Genomic DNA, 16,458 nt, shown 5'->3' with positions numbered 1-16,458 from the left:
TTTCATTCTAGTCAAAAGTCAATCTACCAAAAATACATTTTTTTTTGTTCAAAGACCCACGTACATTACAAATGTTCGTAACGTTTGGTGATAAAATTGTTGAAAAACTCAAGAAACGAATCAGTAATTAATCGCGATATAACGACAAGACCGAAAGAAATTGATCACAGTAAAAATTGTAAGATTTAAACAGTGATTACATATCCGTTGGAATAAAAATAAGTCAAGCAGCGATTACGATTGAAGTTAAATCGAGTAAAATGATAAAACTGCGTGAATCATTTGGGATATTCATCACGTTAAACGGATTCGTTGATTGCGTAAAACATTAATTAGAATAGCATACGATGTTGAATACCGCGCGTCTCGTCAAACATTTCGTTAAATAACCTGAGTTATCGATGAATCGGAACATCGCCAAGCGAATTTAATGCGCGAAGGTGGGATCGAGGGACGAAGAGACGTCGACGGGTTTGAATTCCGCTCAAGTAACCTGCGAAAGCTCGCCAGCGATTCGCGATGCGAAAAACCGGATCTCGATCCCGGCTCAGCCGCGGTCCGACGACGACTGTAAGGGGTGTTGGAAATCCGTTTCTCGTTTCGGCGTTAAACTGGGCATGCGTAGCGTCGCGACGCCGCAAACGTCGTCGTCGTCGACCGGCAGGTATATTCGCGCACACGTTCACCTGTCCAAGTCAGGTTTTCCACCCGGTCCCCACCCGGCAAAATTGTGATCGTCGTGTCCGGTTGAACCCTAATCTCATTTTTTAGACCTCGTATATCGCGGTGCTAATGCCAGAGGGAGGTATAATATTTTTTTTTCTTTCCCTTAGTCATTCGTTTGCTAGAATGATTTTCAGGCTAAATTTTGAAAAAAAAGAAAACGCACACGCCCTTTTGGCTTCGAATTTTATTTATTTTATTTTAACATTTGGCTTGAAAATAACTCTACGGAACGATTCGCTGAGAGAAATATCATAGATAAAGAGTATCCCAAAGTTTTTTTCAAGTTATTTGAATCGACATCTCCGTCTCTACGCAATGATTTAAGAGTAAATTAGGTAAGGGTTAAAATACGTTCAGAAGTGACGCCGGCATGCGATTTGCGGTTTTTCTGTAATCGTTCACCTCGTTAGTTAAACTTTTTGCGTCTTTCACGCAGTTTCTTCGTGTTGCTTTTATTCACTTTAACCCCATTATCCCTTTTTCGCGTATTTCGATAACTGCTTCGGTACTTTTTTCTTCATCTTACAATTAGAAAGAGAGAGAATAATTATCGATTTCTTTACGGATTGTTCATAAAATTGTTTGTAAGATACGTGCTCATGTTTATAAGGAAATATTCAGGGGTGGGGATAAAAATATAAAAAGATCGAAAAACAGAAGCAGGCTCGGGTTACAGTAGCGAATTTTTGCGGTCAAGAATATCTGCTTCATAAAATTTATGAATGTGTGAAAAGAGGCAAAATGCAAATAAAAACAAAAAGAAAAAACTTGAGAATTTCTTAGAATTGTTGGTTTGGTTTTCTATACGTTATCATTTTGCATTTAAACATTTTTATACGTCACACTGCGACTACCTGTACTTTTAAGAGTTTTATGAAACGCGTTTTCTCATATTTGAAAATTCGATACCGTGACTTTTCTACTATTTCTTCTCTCGCAATTTTCGTCACCACCACCTCGAAGATATTATTTCAGTTTATATTTTCGTCCACAGTATGTTGCATATAAATATTATACAAATATTTAATATGTAAAATAAATTTTCAATACAATCTGTAATTCTGTCGGAAAAAAAGAAATTAAAAACGATAAAAATAAAAAATGTATAAATGGATGAAAACTTCGTAAAACCTTTTATACCGAAATAAAAATCTAAAGGATTCATTGAATTGATTATATACAAATACAGGGATCAAATATCGTGAAAGAAATGTTATTTATTTAATTTAAATTAACGATCTTTAAATCAAGAAAAAAGTGACTCGACTATGAATTCGAGTTCTCAAATGATATCGAATTCACCGTACGTATCAACTTGACACTCGTATCACCGTATCTGGTAAATTGAACTCGAACTTATTTTTGCAGATAATTTATAAAGCGGCAGAAGGCAATTTTCAACGATATATAATTTTGTTCGTCATCGCCAGGTTTCTTCGTTCAACCCTCTTTCGGTTCTGAATGTCCGGCGTTACGCAAGATTTCCCAGGTTATACTACGTATATATATATATATATGTATATATAGCGAATCTTGGCAGCTGGATAATTTCCAACAGCTGTAGAGTTCCAACTTGATTGGCGATAAAACCGCGACCTTTCCCCTTTCTTCGTCCACACGCCGTTAACAAACTTTCCTTTTTTCTTCCTCAACTGCGTTTTATTTCGCCGTTAATACACCCCTCAATCAATCGCGTCAAGGGTTTACACCACTTGACCACTGAGCACTTTATTCCTCCATGTATACACAACATCCACGCATGAATATATACATATATATATATATATGTATAAACACATACACACACATATCGGATTTTATCTGAATCCCGACTCAAGTGAGGTAATCATTGCTGTTTTATCCCATTAACGGTGTATAAACGGGAAATTCGAACGCGATGATTTTTCCGTTGTAAATTACAATTGCGAGAAAATCTTTCGAATTGGGGCGGGGTTCAAGTTCCGAATTTGAAAAGGAAATCAAACTTTGAAGAATCAACAAAGTCTCGAATTGCCGGAGGCCCGAGGACTCAAAGTTCCGAAAATTCAAGTTCCGATAGAGCAGAGTTCAAAAAAATAGTTTCGACGGAGTAAAATTTCGAAAATTAAAATATGCTCACACAGCGTAGTTTACTTAACGAGTGGGTGTAAAAAATGAGAAAAACCGAAAGTCCGAATGACCAGGATTCGAAAGGTAAAAATACGAAAAATCCACATCAAAGAAAGATCAAAGTGGTGAAATTTCTCCAAGTCAGAAATTCACGGAACTGAAAATCTTCGATCCTTCGGAATTTTGATGTTTCAGGGTTTCAAATTTCCTCATTTTCGCATTTTCGAAACTTTGATTTTTCGTCAAGGTTTGATTTCTTGACTTTAAGTTTCACCACCAAAAAACACCTAATTCGGGGCTTTCGGAATTTCTCAAATTCGGAACATCAACCCCGCCCCTTCAAACTCTACGTAGAATTTGCTAATTTTCACCTAAAATTCGGTCTCGTTACAGAGGCAGAAATCTTCGAGATTGAGGGGTTTGGTGTAATTAGGGTTTGACAGACGCGTCAGTTGACGGCACGCTTTGAATCCCTTGAGGATATTCCAGAACATCTGACTAATCCGAAACGCGTATAACGGCTGAACCATCCCAGATATATTGTCTGTTAAGCCTCGGCGGGATCACTGGGACCTAATATCAAGAGTTATATTAAGCTGAAAGATTTGAGGAGGTCGCTTTCCGAGGGACGAATTACAGTCAACGTCCTTAGAATTTGTGTGAGGAAAAAATTTCGCGCGAGCCGCTTGGCATATTCAAAACAAAAAAAAAAACCATTTAAAACGACAGCTCATAACGACAACTTTAATATAATTTCTCGTCAAGAAAAACCTTATTATACATTTCAATTTTCTGCGTTATTATTGACACGTATTGTGCATAAAATATATGAGATTCGAGCAACTGGCAAAATGAATTAACGATTATTATTATAAACTAAGAAAAGTCTTGGACAATATTAAAATCGTATAACTAAATATACACTTACGCAGAGTTTCAATTAAACTTGCCGTCGCAAAAGTGAGGCGCAAATTCGCAGAAGAGAGAGAGAGAGAGAGAGAAACTTTATTCACGCGTAACGATTTTTCACGTGTCTATATATTGTATATCTTATCCAGGGACAAAGCAGCTGTGTTACACTTTCGATGTGTATTGTATAGAAGTATTTACGCTGATATTTCAGATGCGCGAAGTTTTTTCGCTTCGTATATTAATATACCGGATGGGATAAAGGATTAAGCAGCAAATTTTTCTACTACCTCCGTTTTCCGAATATTTATTAACCGCATTTATCACGATTTTCGGAATCTCTTTGTTCGACGAAAATTTATTAAACAGTTTAATTTGACGAAAATTATTCCCTGAACTTGGAATAATGTGCGGAATAAAACAAATCACGAAATATTAATCACTTGGAAAGAGAAAGGAGATGATAAATTCCGTTTCCTTGTCTTTGTTTCGTCTTCTTCTTGGCAAAATAGCTGATATAAATCATCGAGGAATTATAATTGAAAAAAAAATAAAGGGGAAAAGAATGAAAAAATGAGAGCTTTTACAGCGGATATTTAAATGTTCCAAGTACGAAAAGCATTGAATAAGAAATTAAAGGAATCTCGGATGAACGTCTTTTGCAATTCTTACTTTTCCTCGATAATGGAATCTCTTCAAACTCTGGTAAATAACAAGCCTTTTGATTTTTTGATAAAGGTATAAAAAATTGACAAGATACAAAAAATATCAAATCCGTCTGCAGTAGCGTGCCGAAAACCTTAAATCCAGTGAAAACTAGAAAACTGTAAATACTTTTCTGTTTCCGTCGATTTTCTCAACTTTTCTCAATCAACCCTCCACAAGCACCGCAATCATGAGCTCTGTAATTTCCCAAAGTTTGAAGAAATTTCCTATTTTCTCAGGAGAAGAAAGAAACGTAAAATCAGGGTGGGCGCAAGTGTTTTGGAAAAAAATTCCATGAAATTTCCAGTTCTTCCAGAACCTAAAACCTAATTTCCCTGACATTTTCCCAGTTCTAGTATCTTACTAAAACTTAAATCGTTCAGCTTATTAACTCTGTATTCGTTTCAAATTCGATTCGAATTGAAGAAAGATATAATTAACGAGTTACAAAAATGGCAGATTAAGCCAATTTGTTTTAGTGAACTTAAAAAGTGAACTTGATACTTCAAAAAATCATTTCCAATTCCCATGATGGAAAACTCGTATTTTCACTTTCTTCCGTCACCAACGGATTAAAAATCCCCCGACAATTCGAGATTTTTCACGACCTCTTTTAAACACCCTGACATTTCCAGCTTTTCCATGTTTTCTATGTGTGTGGCCGGCCTGAAAAATACGATTTTCCGCATTTGACGGATGATAAAAAAAAAAAAAAAAAAAAAACATTCGTCGTCGCGTGTACAAGAAAATAAAAACAATAAATTTGGCTACGCGTCGTTTTTACGATCTCAGAAGGTGGGTGTGTTACACATACCAGCCTCCTGCGGGATGAGGGACCAAAATCGCCCTCACCGTAGTACGTACGTCGAAATACAAGAGGAATCCTGGGGGTAGAGAAACGTCGAGCGGGATACGAAGTTCGAGTATGAAAAGATAAATTACGGTTTACAGCACCTAAATTCCTCCCTTCTCTTTATTACTGCCGGAAATAAAATGAAGAGAGACGAATGGTATAAAAATAAAAATGAAAATAAATAAATAACAAGAAAAAAAAAAAATACAAAAAAAGAAAAAAAAGAAAAAGCAGAGGACGGACGAGCGGAGCGTAAATAAATTTAGGATTTTTGTCAAGACTTTACGGTCAACGACAGCTGTGCCCCTGAAGTCACGTATGCAGAGGTTTGAACGTGCGAACTCAAAGAAAGCGTGTCACGCTTTGGATAAAAAGAATGATAACATTTTTTATAACGAATTTCAAACGATTACAGCATTTTTATTTCTTCTCCGAAAAAAAAATGAAAGAAAATCGTAATTCAAAATATATATATTGGGTTGAAATTGTACATATTGTTTTCCACGTGAATCAGAGAAGAAAAAGCGTTTGAAAAATCTACGGTAATGTTACTTATGCCAATGATAGTTGCAACGTTGATAAAAAAAAAAAAAAATAACCCTACGATTTGATGGATACAAAAATTGAAGGGATTTGAATAACACATTGCAAGCGAAGATATCAACAATTGGAGAAAAGATTTTTTATAATTGGAAAATTGAAAATGATAAAAACCGCGATCTTGTTCATCCGATTTCAACGGTTTTTGATCATTTTTCTCTATGACCTGTAAAGCTTCCCAAAAAGTTTCGTAAAAGTGTTCAAGATATTTGACATGAAAATTCATTTTTTTACTCTTTGACTAACCGTCCGTTGTACCGTCTTAAACAAATCTATTTTCATCCATTCCGGAAGTAACTGTTCGTAAAAAAATTCTCAGGCCAATCTCTGCAAATATCAACGGCGAAGAAAACAATCCCGGTAACATTAGAATCTACTCAAAGACGGAGAAGCTAACGTTTAGCCAATTGATTGAACCAATCAGGAAACTCGCTGCACCGAAGGTTGAAATCGAAGCTTATACTTGCCCGAGATGCATATCGCTTACTCGACGTATACGTATATAGGTATACGTATAATCATCAATATTCCCCAGATACGCGAGCTCCGAGACAAGATTTACTCGTTATATATATTAAACATTCCCCCGCAGCGTTTCAGGATCTGATTCATGGAATAAATCTCTCGGGAAGTAAAATTTATAAGTTGATTCAAGATTGATTTGAGGTTTCAACGTCTGTTTGTGCCGGCGTTTCGGCACTTATCCTTTTATCCATGTTAATCGCTCGAGAATTAAAATTGAAAGACGATGGTTCACCGAATTTTCTAATGTCATAAAAATTTTTTTATTTATCGTACGGTATTTTTATTTATTTCATTTATTTCCTTTGTTTTCGGAATAATAATTGCCGAAACGCTGCTAAATACGAGCAGTCAATGCAAGAATCGCGTCGTAAATGAAAAGCTGCATACATTTGTACAGAAATCTATAACAACGTTGCGGAACCGAAACCTTTATCAAGTTAAAATCGATCGCCCTCATTAAGTCCGTGTATGTTCCACGGAACGCCAAGTTGCGAATTTGTGTGCGTGTGTGAACAAGCATCGAATAACACATCCTACGCACCGATGATAGTAACATTTCTAGCTGTATGAGTACGCGGAACGATAGTAAATGTTTGTGAACCAATCAATTACACAACTCACGGTCCCTCAGTCGCACTCGCTTCTTCAATTAAGTTAGATTGATTGGTGCAGGATAACGAGCGTCGACAAATGTGTGCGTTTGTGTCTACCAACAACGACGAAGCGACGTATCTAATGGGAGATTTTCTAATGCCATTTCGCCCGTAACGCGCATCGACAACTCACATTTCGAATAACAATATTCGATTCAAAACCGTGTACGGAATGAAGTTTCAACGATCAAAGTCAATCGAATAACGACTCGTTAGGAATGTTGCGGTTGGCTGAAGATCGACACATTTGATCAATAATTATATTGCACGTTGCGTGTTTGTCAAATTATCGTATTCGTGATATTTTAAAGAATAATTACAAACAAAAGCATCGATGCTTCCTTTAGAATCGCTTCAAATTTGTTAAAAATCTACTTTATTTCTTAGATTTTACTTTACGATCAATCATTTTATTCGGAAAACTATTTTCTACCAACTCGTTGAAACAGATTTCCGTTTTTTTCAATAGACAACTCAATAATGCTAGTTATTGGTTGTAAGATAAAATATTTAGCGATGCCAGCATGCCGTTTAAAAAGAAAAAAAAAAACAAGCGCGTAAAAAATAGTCTTCTCAATAAAATGAGAAATCGAAGAGTGAAATCGAATGAATCCAATAAATTTCCAACAATACCGTAACGATTTGAAACTAATCCTTGATATCCCAAACTTTTGTTTATAATTCAAGTATTTCCAGTTTTTATACATACTCAATGACGAGATATCTTTGCAGCTAACGAATATAATAATTTCGTAGATACTCGATTTGCGAATGTCTCGTAAGAAAATTGACAAAAATTGCACAGCTTTTGGTTTATCAAGTTAAATTTGCACAGATGCAAGAATCGATTACAACACACGTACCTTGCAATACGTAATATCGAATTCATGTTCAGGATCAAGTTTGAGGCGGTGGAACGAATCGCCTCAATCCGACCGGTCGTAACTGCACATACTGCGGGAGTGCGAAAAAGGATGAATGCAGTAAAAAAAAAAAAAAGAAAAAAAAGGACTTGCGGTGGACCAAAGCCTCAAGGATATCCAGGTGGACAGGCAGCAGAGCCCGCTCTTGTCCATTTCGTATTATATTGTACAGAAGCGAGACTTGTGTATCCGCACAACGTATATTTCGTATATTTGAGGAGGTTAAATTGCGTAATAGGGCTATTCCGCGTCAACCGGATCAGTCATCTCTCAGATATTTTTTTAATTTGGCATGTGGATTGTGTGGGACGAGTTAGATTTTTGTGCCAAAGCGCGAATCTCATAATGCAAAATTCGATTTTTTATTAACAATAACAAATTAGACTCCCATTTTTTTCAAAAATTCATAACTTCGGCAAAAAATTAGATACAATATATTTTTTTTTTTCAAATTACGCGGAAAGCTCCATAGAATTTAAAAAAAAATACGAAATGGTAAAAACAAGTTGTTATCAATTGTTTATTTAACAATTAATTTTTCAAAGATTTTCAAAACAGTGACTGACACGATCAAAAAATTTTTTTAAAATTCTGACATGTTCCTTGAACTGTACTACAACCTGTGAATTAATTCCAGAGGGGTGTTTTTCTTCGTTTTCGAGTAAAAAATCATTAAAGGTGTCGATGCGCATGAAATTGCGGCCCGCCGAGTCTCTACGTAATGGCGGGCGGCCGGTTGCCGTCCACCGCTACACCGCGGTGGCGTCGCAGCGTTATTTTAGAGTCATTTTCACGATGTAGGACATGATTGAAGAATCTGAAAAAAATACTGTACCTTCACAAGGCCTGCTCAAAGCGATAAGTGAAGTTTCAGGAATGTGTTTTTCACCGTTTTTTTATTACAGAGATTCAAAATAACGGTTACACACCATGAGAGTGCACATAAATGATAATAATTACATAACTTGCTACTTATTTTAAAATAAAAACACATTCTTGAAACTTCACTTATCGCTTTGAGCAGGCCTTGTGAAGGTACAGTATTTTTTTCAGATTCTTCAATCATGTCCTACATCGTGAAAATGACTCTAAAATAACGCTGCGACGCCACCGCGGTGTAGCGGTGGACGGCAACCGGCCGCCCGCCATGATGTAGAGACTCGGCGGGCCGCAATTTCATGCGCATCGACACCTTTAATGATTTTTTACTCGAAAACGAAGAAAAACACCCCTCTGGAATTAATTCACAGGTTGTAGTACAGTTCAAGGAACATGTCAGAATTTTAAAAAAATTTTTCGATCGTGTCGGTCACTGTTTTAAAAATCTTTGAAAAATTAATTGTTAAATAAACAATTGATAACAACTTGTTTTTACCATTTCGTATTTTTTTTTAAATTCTATGGAGCTTTCCGCGTAATTTGAAAAAAAAAAATATATTGTATCTAATTTTTTGCCGAAGTTATGAATTTTTGAAAAAAATGGGAGTCTAATTTGTTATTGTTAATAAAAAATCGAATTTTGCATTATGAGATTCGCGCTTTGGCACAAAAATCTAACTCGTCCCACACAATCCACATGCCAAATTAAAAAAATATCTGAGAGATGACTGATCCGGTTGACGCGGAATAGCCCAATAGAGTAAAAAATTAATACTTGTTCGATTATTTTATTACAAGACGGTCGTACGTCAATTGATTATCAAATTATTACTCGTTCATAAGTTACAGGATTTTCTTTGGTATGGTGGTAAGAAAAAAAAAAAAGACAAGTTAAAATTATGAACAAGAGATTTGACATCGATTTTGTTGATTCTGAAACGCTTTGAAGCGGTGAAATAATTGAGCAGATAATTTATTTTCTCATCGTACTAGTAACGTTGAATATATTATTTATCAACGTTAAATATTTCATATTGATGTTGATCGACAAATAACAATGCTGAATTTATCGTTCAGCGAAACGTAAAAAAATTTCATTTAGCGTATTTTTCAAACAAACAGTTTTCGAATACGAAACGATTAATCGTTGAGTATAATTCAACAATTTTAACAAATTTTCTCATAGTTTTTTAATACAGTTCGATATAAAAAATGGATATCAAAGCTCTTGTTCGTTATTTCGATATCTTTTTTTCTCACATTTCAAGGGCAAACATTCTTCTCGATCACGCGAACAGGAAACCCGTAAACGTTCATGGCGAGAACAAGCTGGAATTGAATTGCGGGTTCCAACCGACCTTCGTTTACCGGTTTGCGGATTACAGTCAAGGTCAGGAGATGATTTCAGGGTAGAAGAGGAAAAAGAGAATAGGGGGAAGAAAAACTCGATAAATCCTTTGTTACCGCAGGGATGAAAATCTCCTCCTTTTGTTTCACTTCTTTTTCCCCGTTCGCCTGGCATTAAACAGTTTAATTTCACGTTATGTATTTTTTGATTGTGGGTTTTATTTTTTTGTCCTCCAACGCTGAGAAAATATGCGTTGAATTTATTAATTTTTTTTCTTTGTTTTTTCATACAAATTCAAACTCAAACATTTTTGTCTCTCCGGTAAGATTTCCGAGCATTTCTAATTGTGTATTTGAATCTCGCAATTTTCACGATAAATTTCAAACATTTGGTCCGTTTATTTTCGATTCCTGTTTTCGCCGAACTTGTTACTATATTTATAAAACATTCGGAAAATATTGCCGAGATTTTTGGCACTCTGTTAAAGACGTTAGAATTCCTGGCGAAATTAATAACACAGGTCGAAGAGAAACTAGGATTGAGTTAAGAGGCCTGAACCAACTCGGTGTACGAAATTCAAGGGATATCCTCTCGGTGCTTGAGCCAAGAGCTTTGCCGAGCTTTAGACGTAAACACGTATGGAATTGAATTGACGGATTTTCGTGTTATTTCGAGTATAGTATACGTAGCTGAGCACAAGATGCCGAGGGTAGAAAATCGGGGGCGATACATCTTCGTATAAACATATGTGTATCCATGCATAGGTATGTGAAAGCATGGGATGATCCGCAAAATCGATCGCGCCTCTCAATATCCACGATAACGTAGGTTTACACAAAATTTTACATATCATGTGTTGAAAGTGTAAACAGTGTTACGATTCTTCTCGGAGAAAGAAGAAAGCCTGTTTTCTTATCTCCGATTATAGAAAGTCGAAGGATTGTTCCGCTGTTTGTCTTTTTTGTTTTCACCCTGATCGTATATTACGGACATGTGTAATTCTTCCGATCAATTTTACCAATCATCGTCTACGAAAAAATCGTTGGGACGTTTTCGGCTACTTCCAAGGTAGCATGCAACATTGAATTCCACTAATAACGCGGAAATAACTAACGGCAAAGGTTGCTAAGAGAATTCCGAATCATTTAACTCGGGATAGAATCGCTCGATGAAACGTATTAATTATACCGGAAAAGAAAGGAATGGAATAAAAAAAGTTGGGTAACGTTGCGATTCTTGATCCGATCAGCAATGGCTAAGGAAAAACTTTGAAAACGGAGTAAGTTTAACCCAAATTTCTGCACAAAGCAGCAGAAAGTTTTAGCTTTGATCAAAAGTTTCTCGAACTCGTATTGAAAGAATATATATTAGGAAAAAAAAAAAAAAAGGAAAGGAACAGGGCAAATAGCCTTTTAATACGTGCGATTACACTATTTGAGGGTGGCTTTAATGGGTTTGACTGAAAAGCTGTTGAAATTACGGGGTGTATTAGTGCAGTAATAGGCACTCAATAACGTCGGACAATGGATTCCTTTGGAATTGATCGCGGTTTAATAACCGTTCTCTTCTAAAATGTATAAATCAGAGGACTTGTGGCGAGGGGTTTGAAATTTCTCCGATCCTCGCCCCTCTCTTTAATCGGAGTGCCACGATTTTTTGGGGTGGAACATTGACTTATTCATCGGGTTTTGAGCAGTCTCTGAGCCGTCCCTCTTATCCCCGCAGTAAACGATATAGAAACATTTTATTTTCATTTCACAAGCAATTACGAGATAGTCAAATTTGCGTACCACTCAAGTTTTGTTGCAGATTGTTTTAAATATAATCCATATTCATCTGGTGAAAAAAATTTCACACACATACACACATGCAGAATAAAATCACCTGGAATAAAGGAGACAAAATATTTGGTGTCCTCAGATCTAGTTTAAATCCGTTAAAAACAGGATTCTTGGCACACGAAGGAAAATTTCAAGCACGGATACAATCAGTTGATAGCGTCAAAATTCATTGTCTTGACCGACTCGTTTTAGTAACAAAATTCATTGTGGAATGCGATAAAGTAGTAATTTTTGAAAACTCACCAGCCTGCGATGCCGTTTGGTTGAATCTCTTGGAGGAAAATTCCCAGCTCGCCTTTGTCCTTGCTGCGAAGTCCTACAACGCTAAATCCCAGACTTGTACCCTCGGGTTTGTACAGCTGAAGCGTGCGGAAGAGATTGAAATAATAAATTAGCAAACTCAATAACTCTACGGACTACAACAAATTTTTTCGAAGAATTATAAACAGTGTTAAACTTCTCTACTATCTATTCTTTTTCTCGATATCTTGGCAGTTTGAAAGAACCCAAACTCTATAAAAGATTCTTTATCAACCAAATTCAATAAGAACGACGATTCGATAAGGTACTCTACCTGCACTGTGTATATCTGACGTCCCTTAGATGCGGCCTCGATAACCTTTTGAAATTCCTTGGCGTAAGTCGGAGTTGTTATCGGAGGCATGCTGAGATCCTCCGAAGCCAAGCTAGGACTGGTCACCTGGAACATCGAAAGAGACGAAATGTAAACGAGGCTTAGAGCGAGGAACGTCCGAGCCGTTGAGAAAACATTCATCGGTTTCGTTGCTTACCTGCGCACTGGTATCCTCGCTACTGCTATGAACGAGTCGAGCGACGGGAACTCTCTGATCGTCCAGTTCGCTGCCGTCCTGATAAATGTCTTGGTACATGTTGGGGCCCAGCGGCTGTGCCGGTGTGCTGGGCAGCGAGAGCTCCAGCTGTCCTCCAAGATTGATGTCAAAGTCACCAGGCAGTATGGAGGGGTGGTGGCCGAGCTGGGCGTTCAAGTCGGTCAGCGAATCCTGGATGGTAACTATGCTCCGAAATACTGGATCCTCCAGCAGCGATATCAATGCCTCCAAATCGTCGCTTGTGTGCAGTTGAAGCTTTGGATCGTCGCATGATTTCACTCGCTCTTGAACTTGCTCCAGTAACAGGAGCGCCGCCGATATATCTTGACGAATGAAAAATATTTTCCTGCTATTAAATTATGAATCGTAGCTGTAACGAGATTTTTGACGAACTGTCGGACAAGGAAAAAGTCAGGCTTGATATTTATAGAAGATATTGAAGAACGGAACATCAAAATTTATAGATTACCTATCGATTATTTAACACAATCAACAAAGGATAATTTGTGAAATATATGTGTGTAAATATAATCAACCAGTAATGAATAAAATGCAACTCAATAAATGCTAATGGACAGTTTATTACGTATCATTTGGAATATAGACTGCAAATTTTAAACATCTACATCAGCTTTTATAAAACGACACTTAACTCAAAGTCGAGGTCGTCGTGAAGCAATCAGATTCTTGTACAGAATTCTGATGCGAGTCATTTGTTGAAATGCTCAAGTTTGAATGAGAGTAGAGTAAGGATATTTCCGTCTGTGAAATCATGAGCTTACGACCGGAACATCAAGAAACGGTTGTAAAAATTAAAAGATATTAAATCTCAGAAGTGAGTTTTATTTGGCTGCAAAACTTGACTACACTCACCTGTATTCAATGGCATCTCTTAGTCGTTCTTCAGCTACGCTGAGACTGTGTAAACCTGAGGAGCTCTCTGTAGTTTGGTATCTGAAACGAGAGAGTGAAAAAATAAGTGAAGAGTTAAAGATGTAAAAAGGACTGTGCAGCTATTCGAGAGAGAAATTTGAGTCGATTTTTGCAACGTTATTTCAAAATGAACAGCCTCGTTTGTAGAACACGTCTCAGGCCTAACCTCAAAACGGAGAAACAGCCCTCGCAGCTCGATCGATTTTCTAAAAATCAGCTCTCTGGCAGCTGAAATTGTCTACGCATACCTTTTGAGGAGTTGCGAAATTGTCGACTCGGCTCTCGGTGAATTTTCGCAACGGCGGAAGGCCCAGGAAATCGATAATCACTCGAATGGAAGGAATTTTAGCGCTGTGTTAGCAGAGGTGTTTGACTGTTGTTACGAGTATCAAGTATTTAAGCCCGGAGAAAAATTCACTCGACGGTCAGACGCGGTGATGAAGAAGCTTCAACGCTGGGCGAGACGCGACGAGAGGAACAAATCGTGACCATGTAACGAGGAAAATGTTTCACCTTGCTTACTGATCAGCGACGAGGTTGTTGTTTTGATCGACGGCACAATTCTGACACTTCGTAGTTACTCGCCTCTTTCGCAGCTGCTGCCTCTGCTGATTGCTCGAATGTAAACTCTCGGCCAATCGGCGCAAACGGCTCGTCACGTGACACAAGGGATACAACATGGTCGATCACGTGACTCCATCACCGCCAAATTCAAATGTGATTTCCAGGCTAAAATTTGCTTCACGCTGTTTTTCACTCACCGTTCGGGGGGTGGGGGTGCAGCTAGGATAATCTGAAACCATACCTATTTTGAGGAGTTTTTTTTTTTTCAAGAAAATGAAATCACTCAGAGCAATATGAGTTTAAGGGCTTTATCATTTATAATTTCAGAAACATTTTAGAAGTTCTTCAATCAAATTTAGAAAAAGATGGTGGCATGGCGCATTTAAGTCCTTGAACTCAAATTGCTCTAAGTGTTTTCAATTTCTGTGAAAAAAAAAAACTCCGAAATATAGGTACGATTTTAGATCATCCTACCTGTACTTCGCTCTTAAACTTTCAGTGAAATAAACAATGTCAATTTGCAACTTTCTCGCAGATTTTTTTTGCGCAGGATTCAAATCTGGCTACAATATGTTCACAATTTACTTAATTTTCCGGAAAATTGAGATTCAGATCCTAAAAACTTGTTTCTGCAGACTTCAATATATAAGCAACGAACGGTCTTTAATGATCGGACAGTTTTTTGGTCAACTATGAAGACAATGATTTAGATTTTTGAATTAAGTGCCCGCACATACCCGAGCTTCATTTCCCACAAAACGAATAACGAGGATTCAACTTTCGATCTGTTTTGCGGTCTGGTAATTGTAGCTCTGCTGGAATTTAGCGTAATTCATTACCATTTGAATGAAATCAGGTTTACGCATCATCAAATCGTACCGTGCGTTTGTCGTATACGTCAACCTGATGCAACGGATTTTTATACTCTCTCACGTGGAATGGCCCTTCCCATCCGAACGCATCTATTTTCAACGGTAATTAATAACCCATACAAAATGAGACCCATCGTTTAAGCAAGAAAAACGGTTCCGAACAAAAAGGAACATAATTTGTCTGTATGACGAAATTATTAGTCGTAATGCTTTTTATGCCATCGATGAGAATTTTGTGAAAGTGCATCAGGTAATTTGATGATGCGAATTTTCCCATGCGATTTTAAAACTGACGAAATCAGCATTGCGAAAATTACTATCTCCAATTCCATCCCATGTGTTTTACAACTTCCTGTGCGTCTCGTGATCTCGCACAATGTTAAAAAATACAGCCAGACGTGGCATTCGACCCAGGTAGAAAAAAGGAATAAAAAATTTCGCAGAGAGTGAATTTTCATTACTCAATCCTTCATATATATACAATGTCCTCTCGGTTCTCGTTATTAAAGCAGGTGGCAATGAAAAAATGCTAAACAGTATTCATTATGTCGAAAAGCGGGGATGGACAAAAGATAGTCTGGTGATAAAAAGAAAATGAAAGTAAAATAAAAACATCCAAATGACTAAACGTATAGGCTATCGAACTGCGAATTTCACACACAAAGGTTTTCACCGCTGAACAGGCATGAAAACATGTGGCAATTTGTATGGCAAAAATTCTCGCGTGTATATCCATCGATGAAGATAAGACAGTTTTCAGGAAATCCTTATTGCTATGTATTTCATTAGTCACTCGTGAACAAAGAAACTCATAGATGAACGAACTGGCGTTGAACTTGCGAACATAAAAAATGCCCTGTAATTTATTCTCGTAGCATTTACTTCACAGGGAGTCACGCCAAAAACCCAAGGTGAACATTTTTTTCCTCCAAATCTACCAATTATTACAAATTTCACTAATTTTTCACATTCCTTATCATAATTTTGTTCAAAAACGCTAAATTAACATGCATTTCCCGCACAAAAACCCAATGCATTTTATTCTAGAAATTTCGTAATTTCTTGCAACTTTTTTTCTGACTGTGATTCGTTGAACAGTTTCCTTAATTCTTGAAATGATTTTTTTGAAATTTCTCAATTTATTCTAGATATTTATCTGGTACGAAA

The 16,458-nt window shown here is 37.0% G+C and overlaps 1 protein-coding gene across 5 annotated transcripts in view; it reads right to left on the bottom strand.

The window, feature by feature from the left end:
* The window catches only part of LOC124220413 (multiple PDZ domain protein), a 168,912-nt gene extending 154,446 nt beyond the window's left edge, over positions 1–14,466 (bottom strand). For 3 of the 5 annotated variants that reach the window (XM_069136674.1, XM_046629257.2, XM_069136675.1), the window contains exons 1-5: positions 14,104–14,423; positions 13,796–13,876; positions 12,863–13,245; positions 12,646–12,771; positions 12,315–12,430 (exon numbers count right to left, since the gene is read on the bottom strand). In XM_069136674.1, the coding sequence (XP_068992775.1) occupies positions 12,315–12,430; positions 12,646–12,771; positions 12,863–13,245; positions 13,796–13,811 (641 nt within the window). In that variant the 5' untranslated portion in view covers positions 13,812–13,876; positions 14,104–14,423. Of the gene's footprint in view, positions 1–12,314; positions 12,431–12,645; positions 12,772–12,862; positions 13,246–13,795; positions 13,877–14,103 lie in introns of all 5 variants that reach the window. The other 2 variants (XM_069136673.1, XM_069136676.1) reach the window with 2 other exon arrangements.
* Between the last annotated feature and the right edge of the window lie 1,992 nt (positions 14,467–16,458).

The sequence above is a fragment of the Neodiprion pinetum genome, chromosome 5 (assembly GCF_021155775.2).
Source record: "Neodiprion pinetum isolate iyNeoPine1 chromosome 5, iyNeoPine1.2, whole genome shotgun sequence".
Classification (NCBI taxonomy): domain Eukaryota; kingdom Metazoa; phylum Arthropoda; class Insecta; order Hymenoptera; family Diprionidae; genus Neodiprion; species Neodiprion pinetum.
Note: the sequence above shows the minus strand (reverse complement) of the source record. Positions and strands in the feature narration are given on the sequence as shown.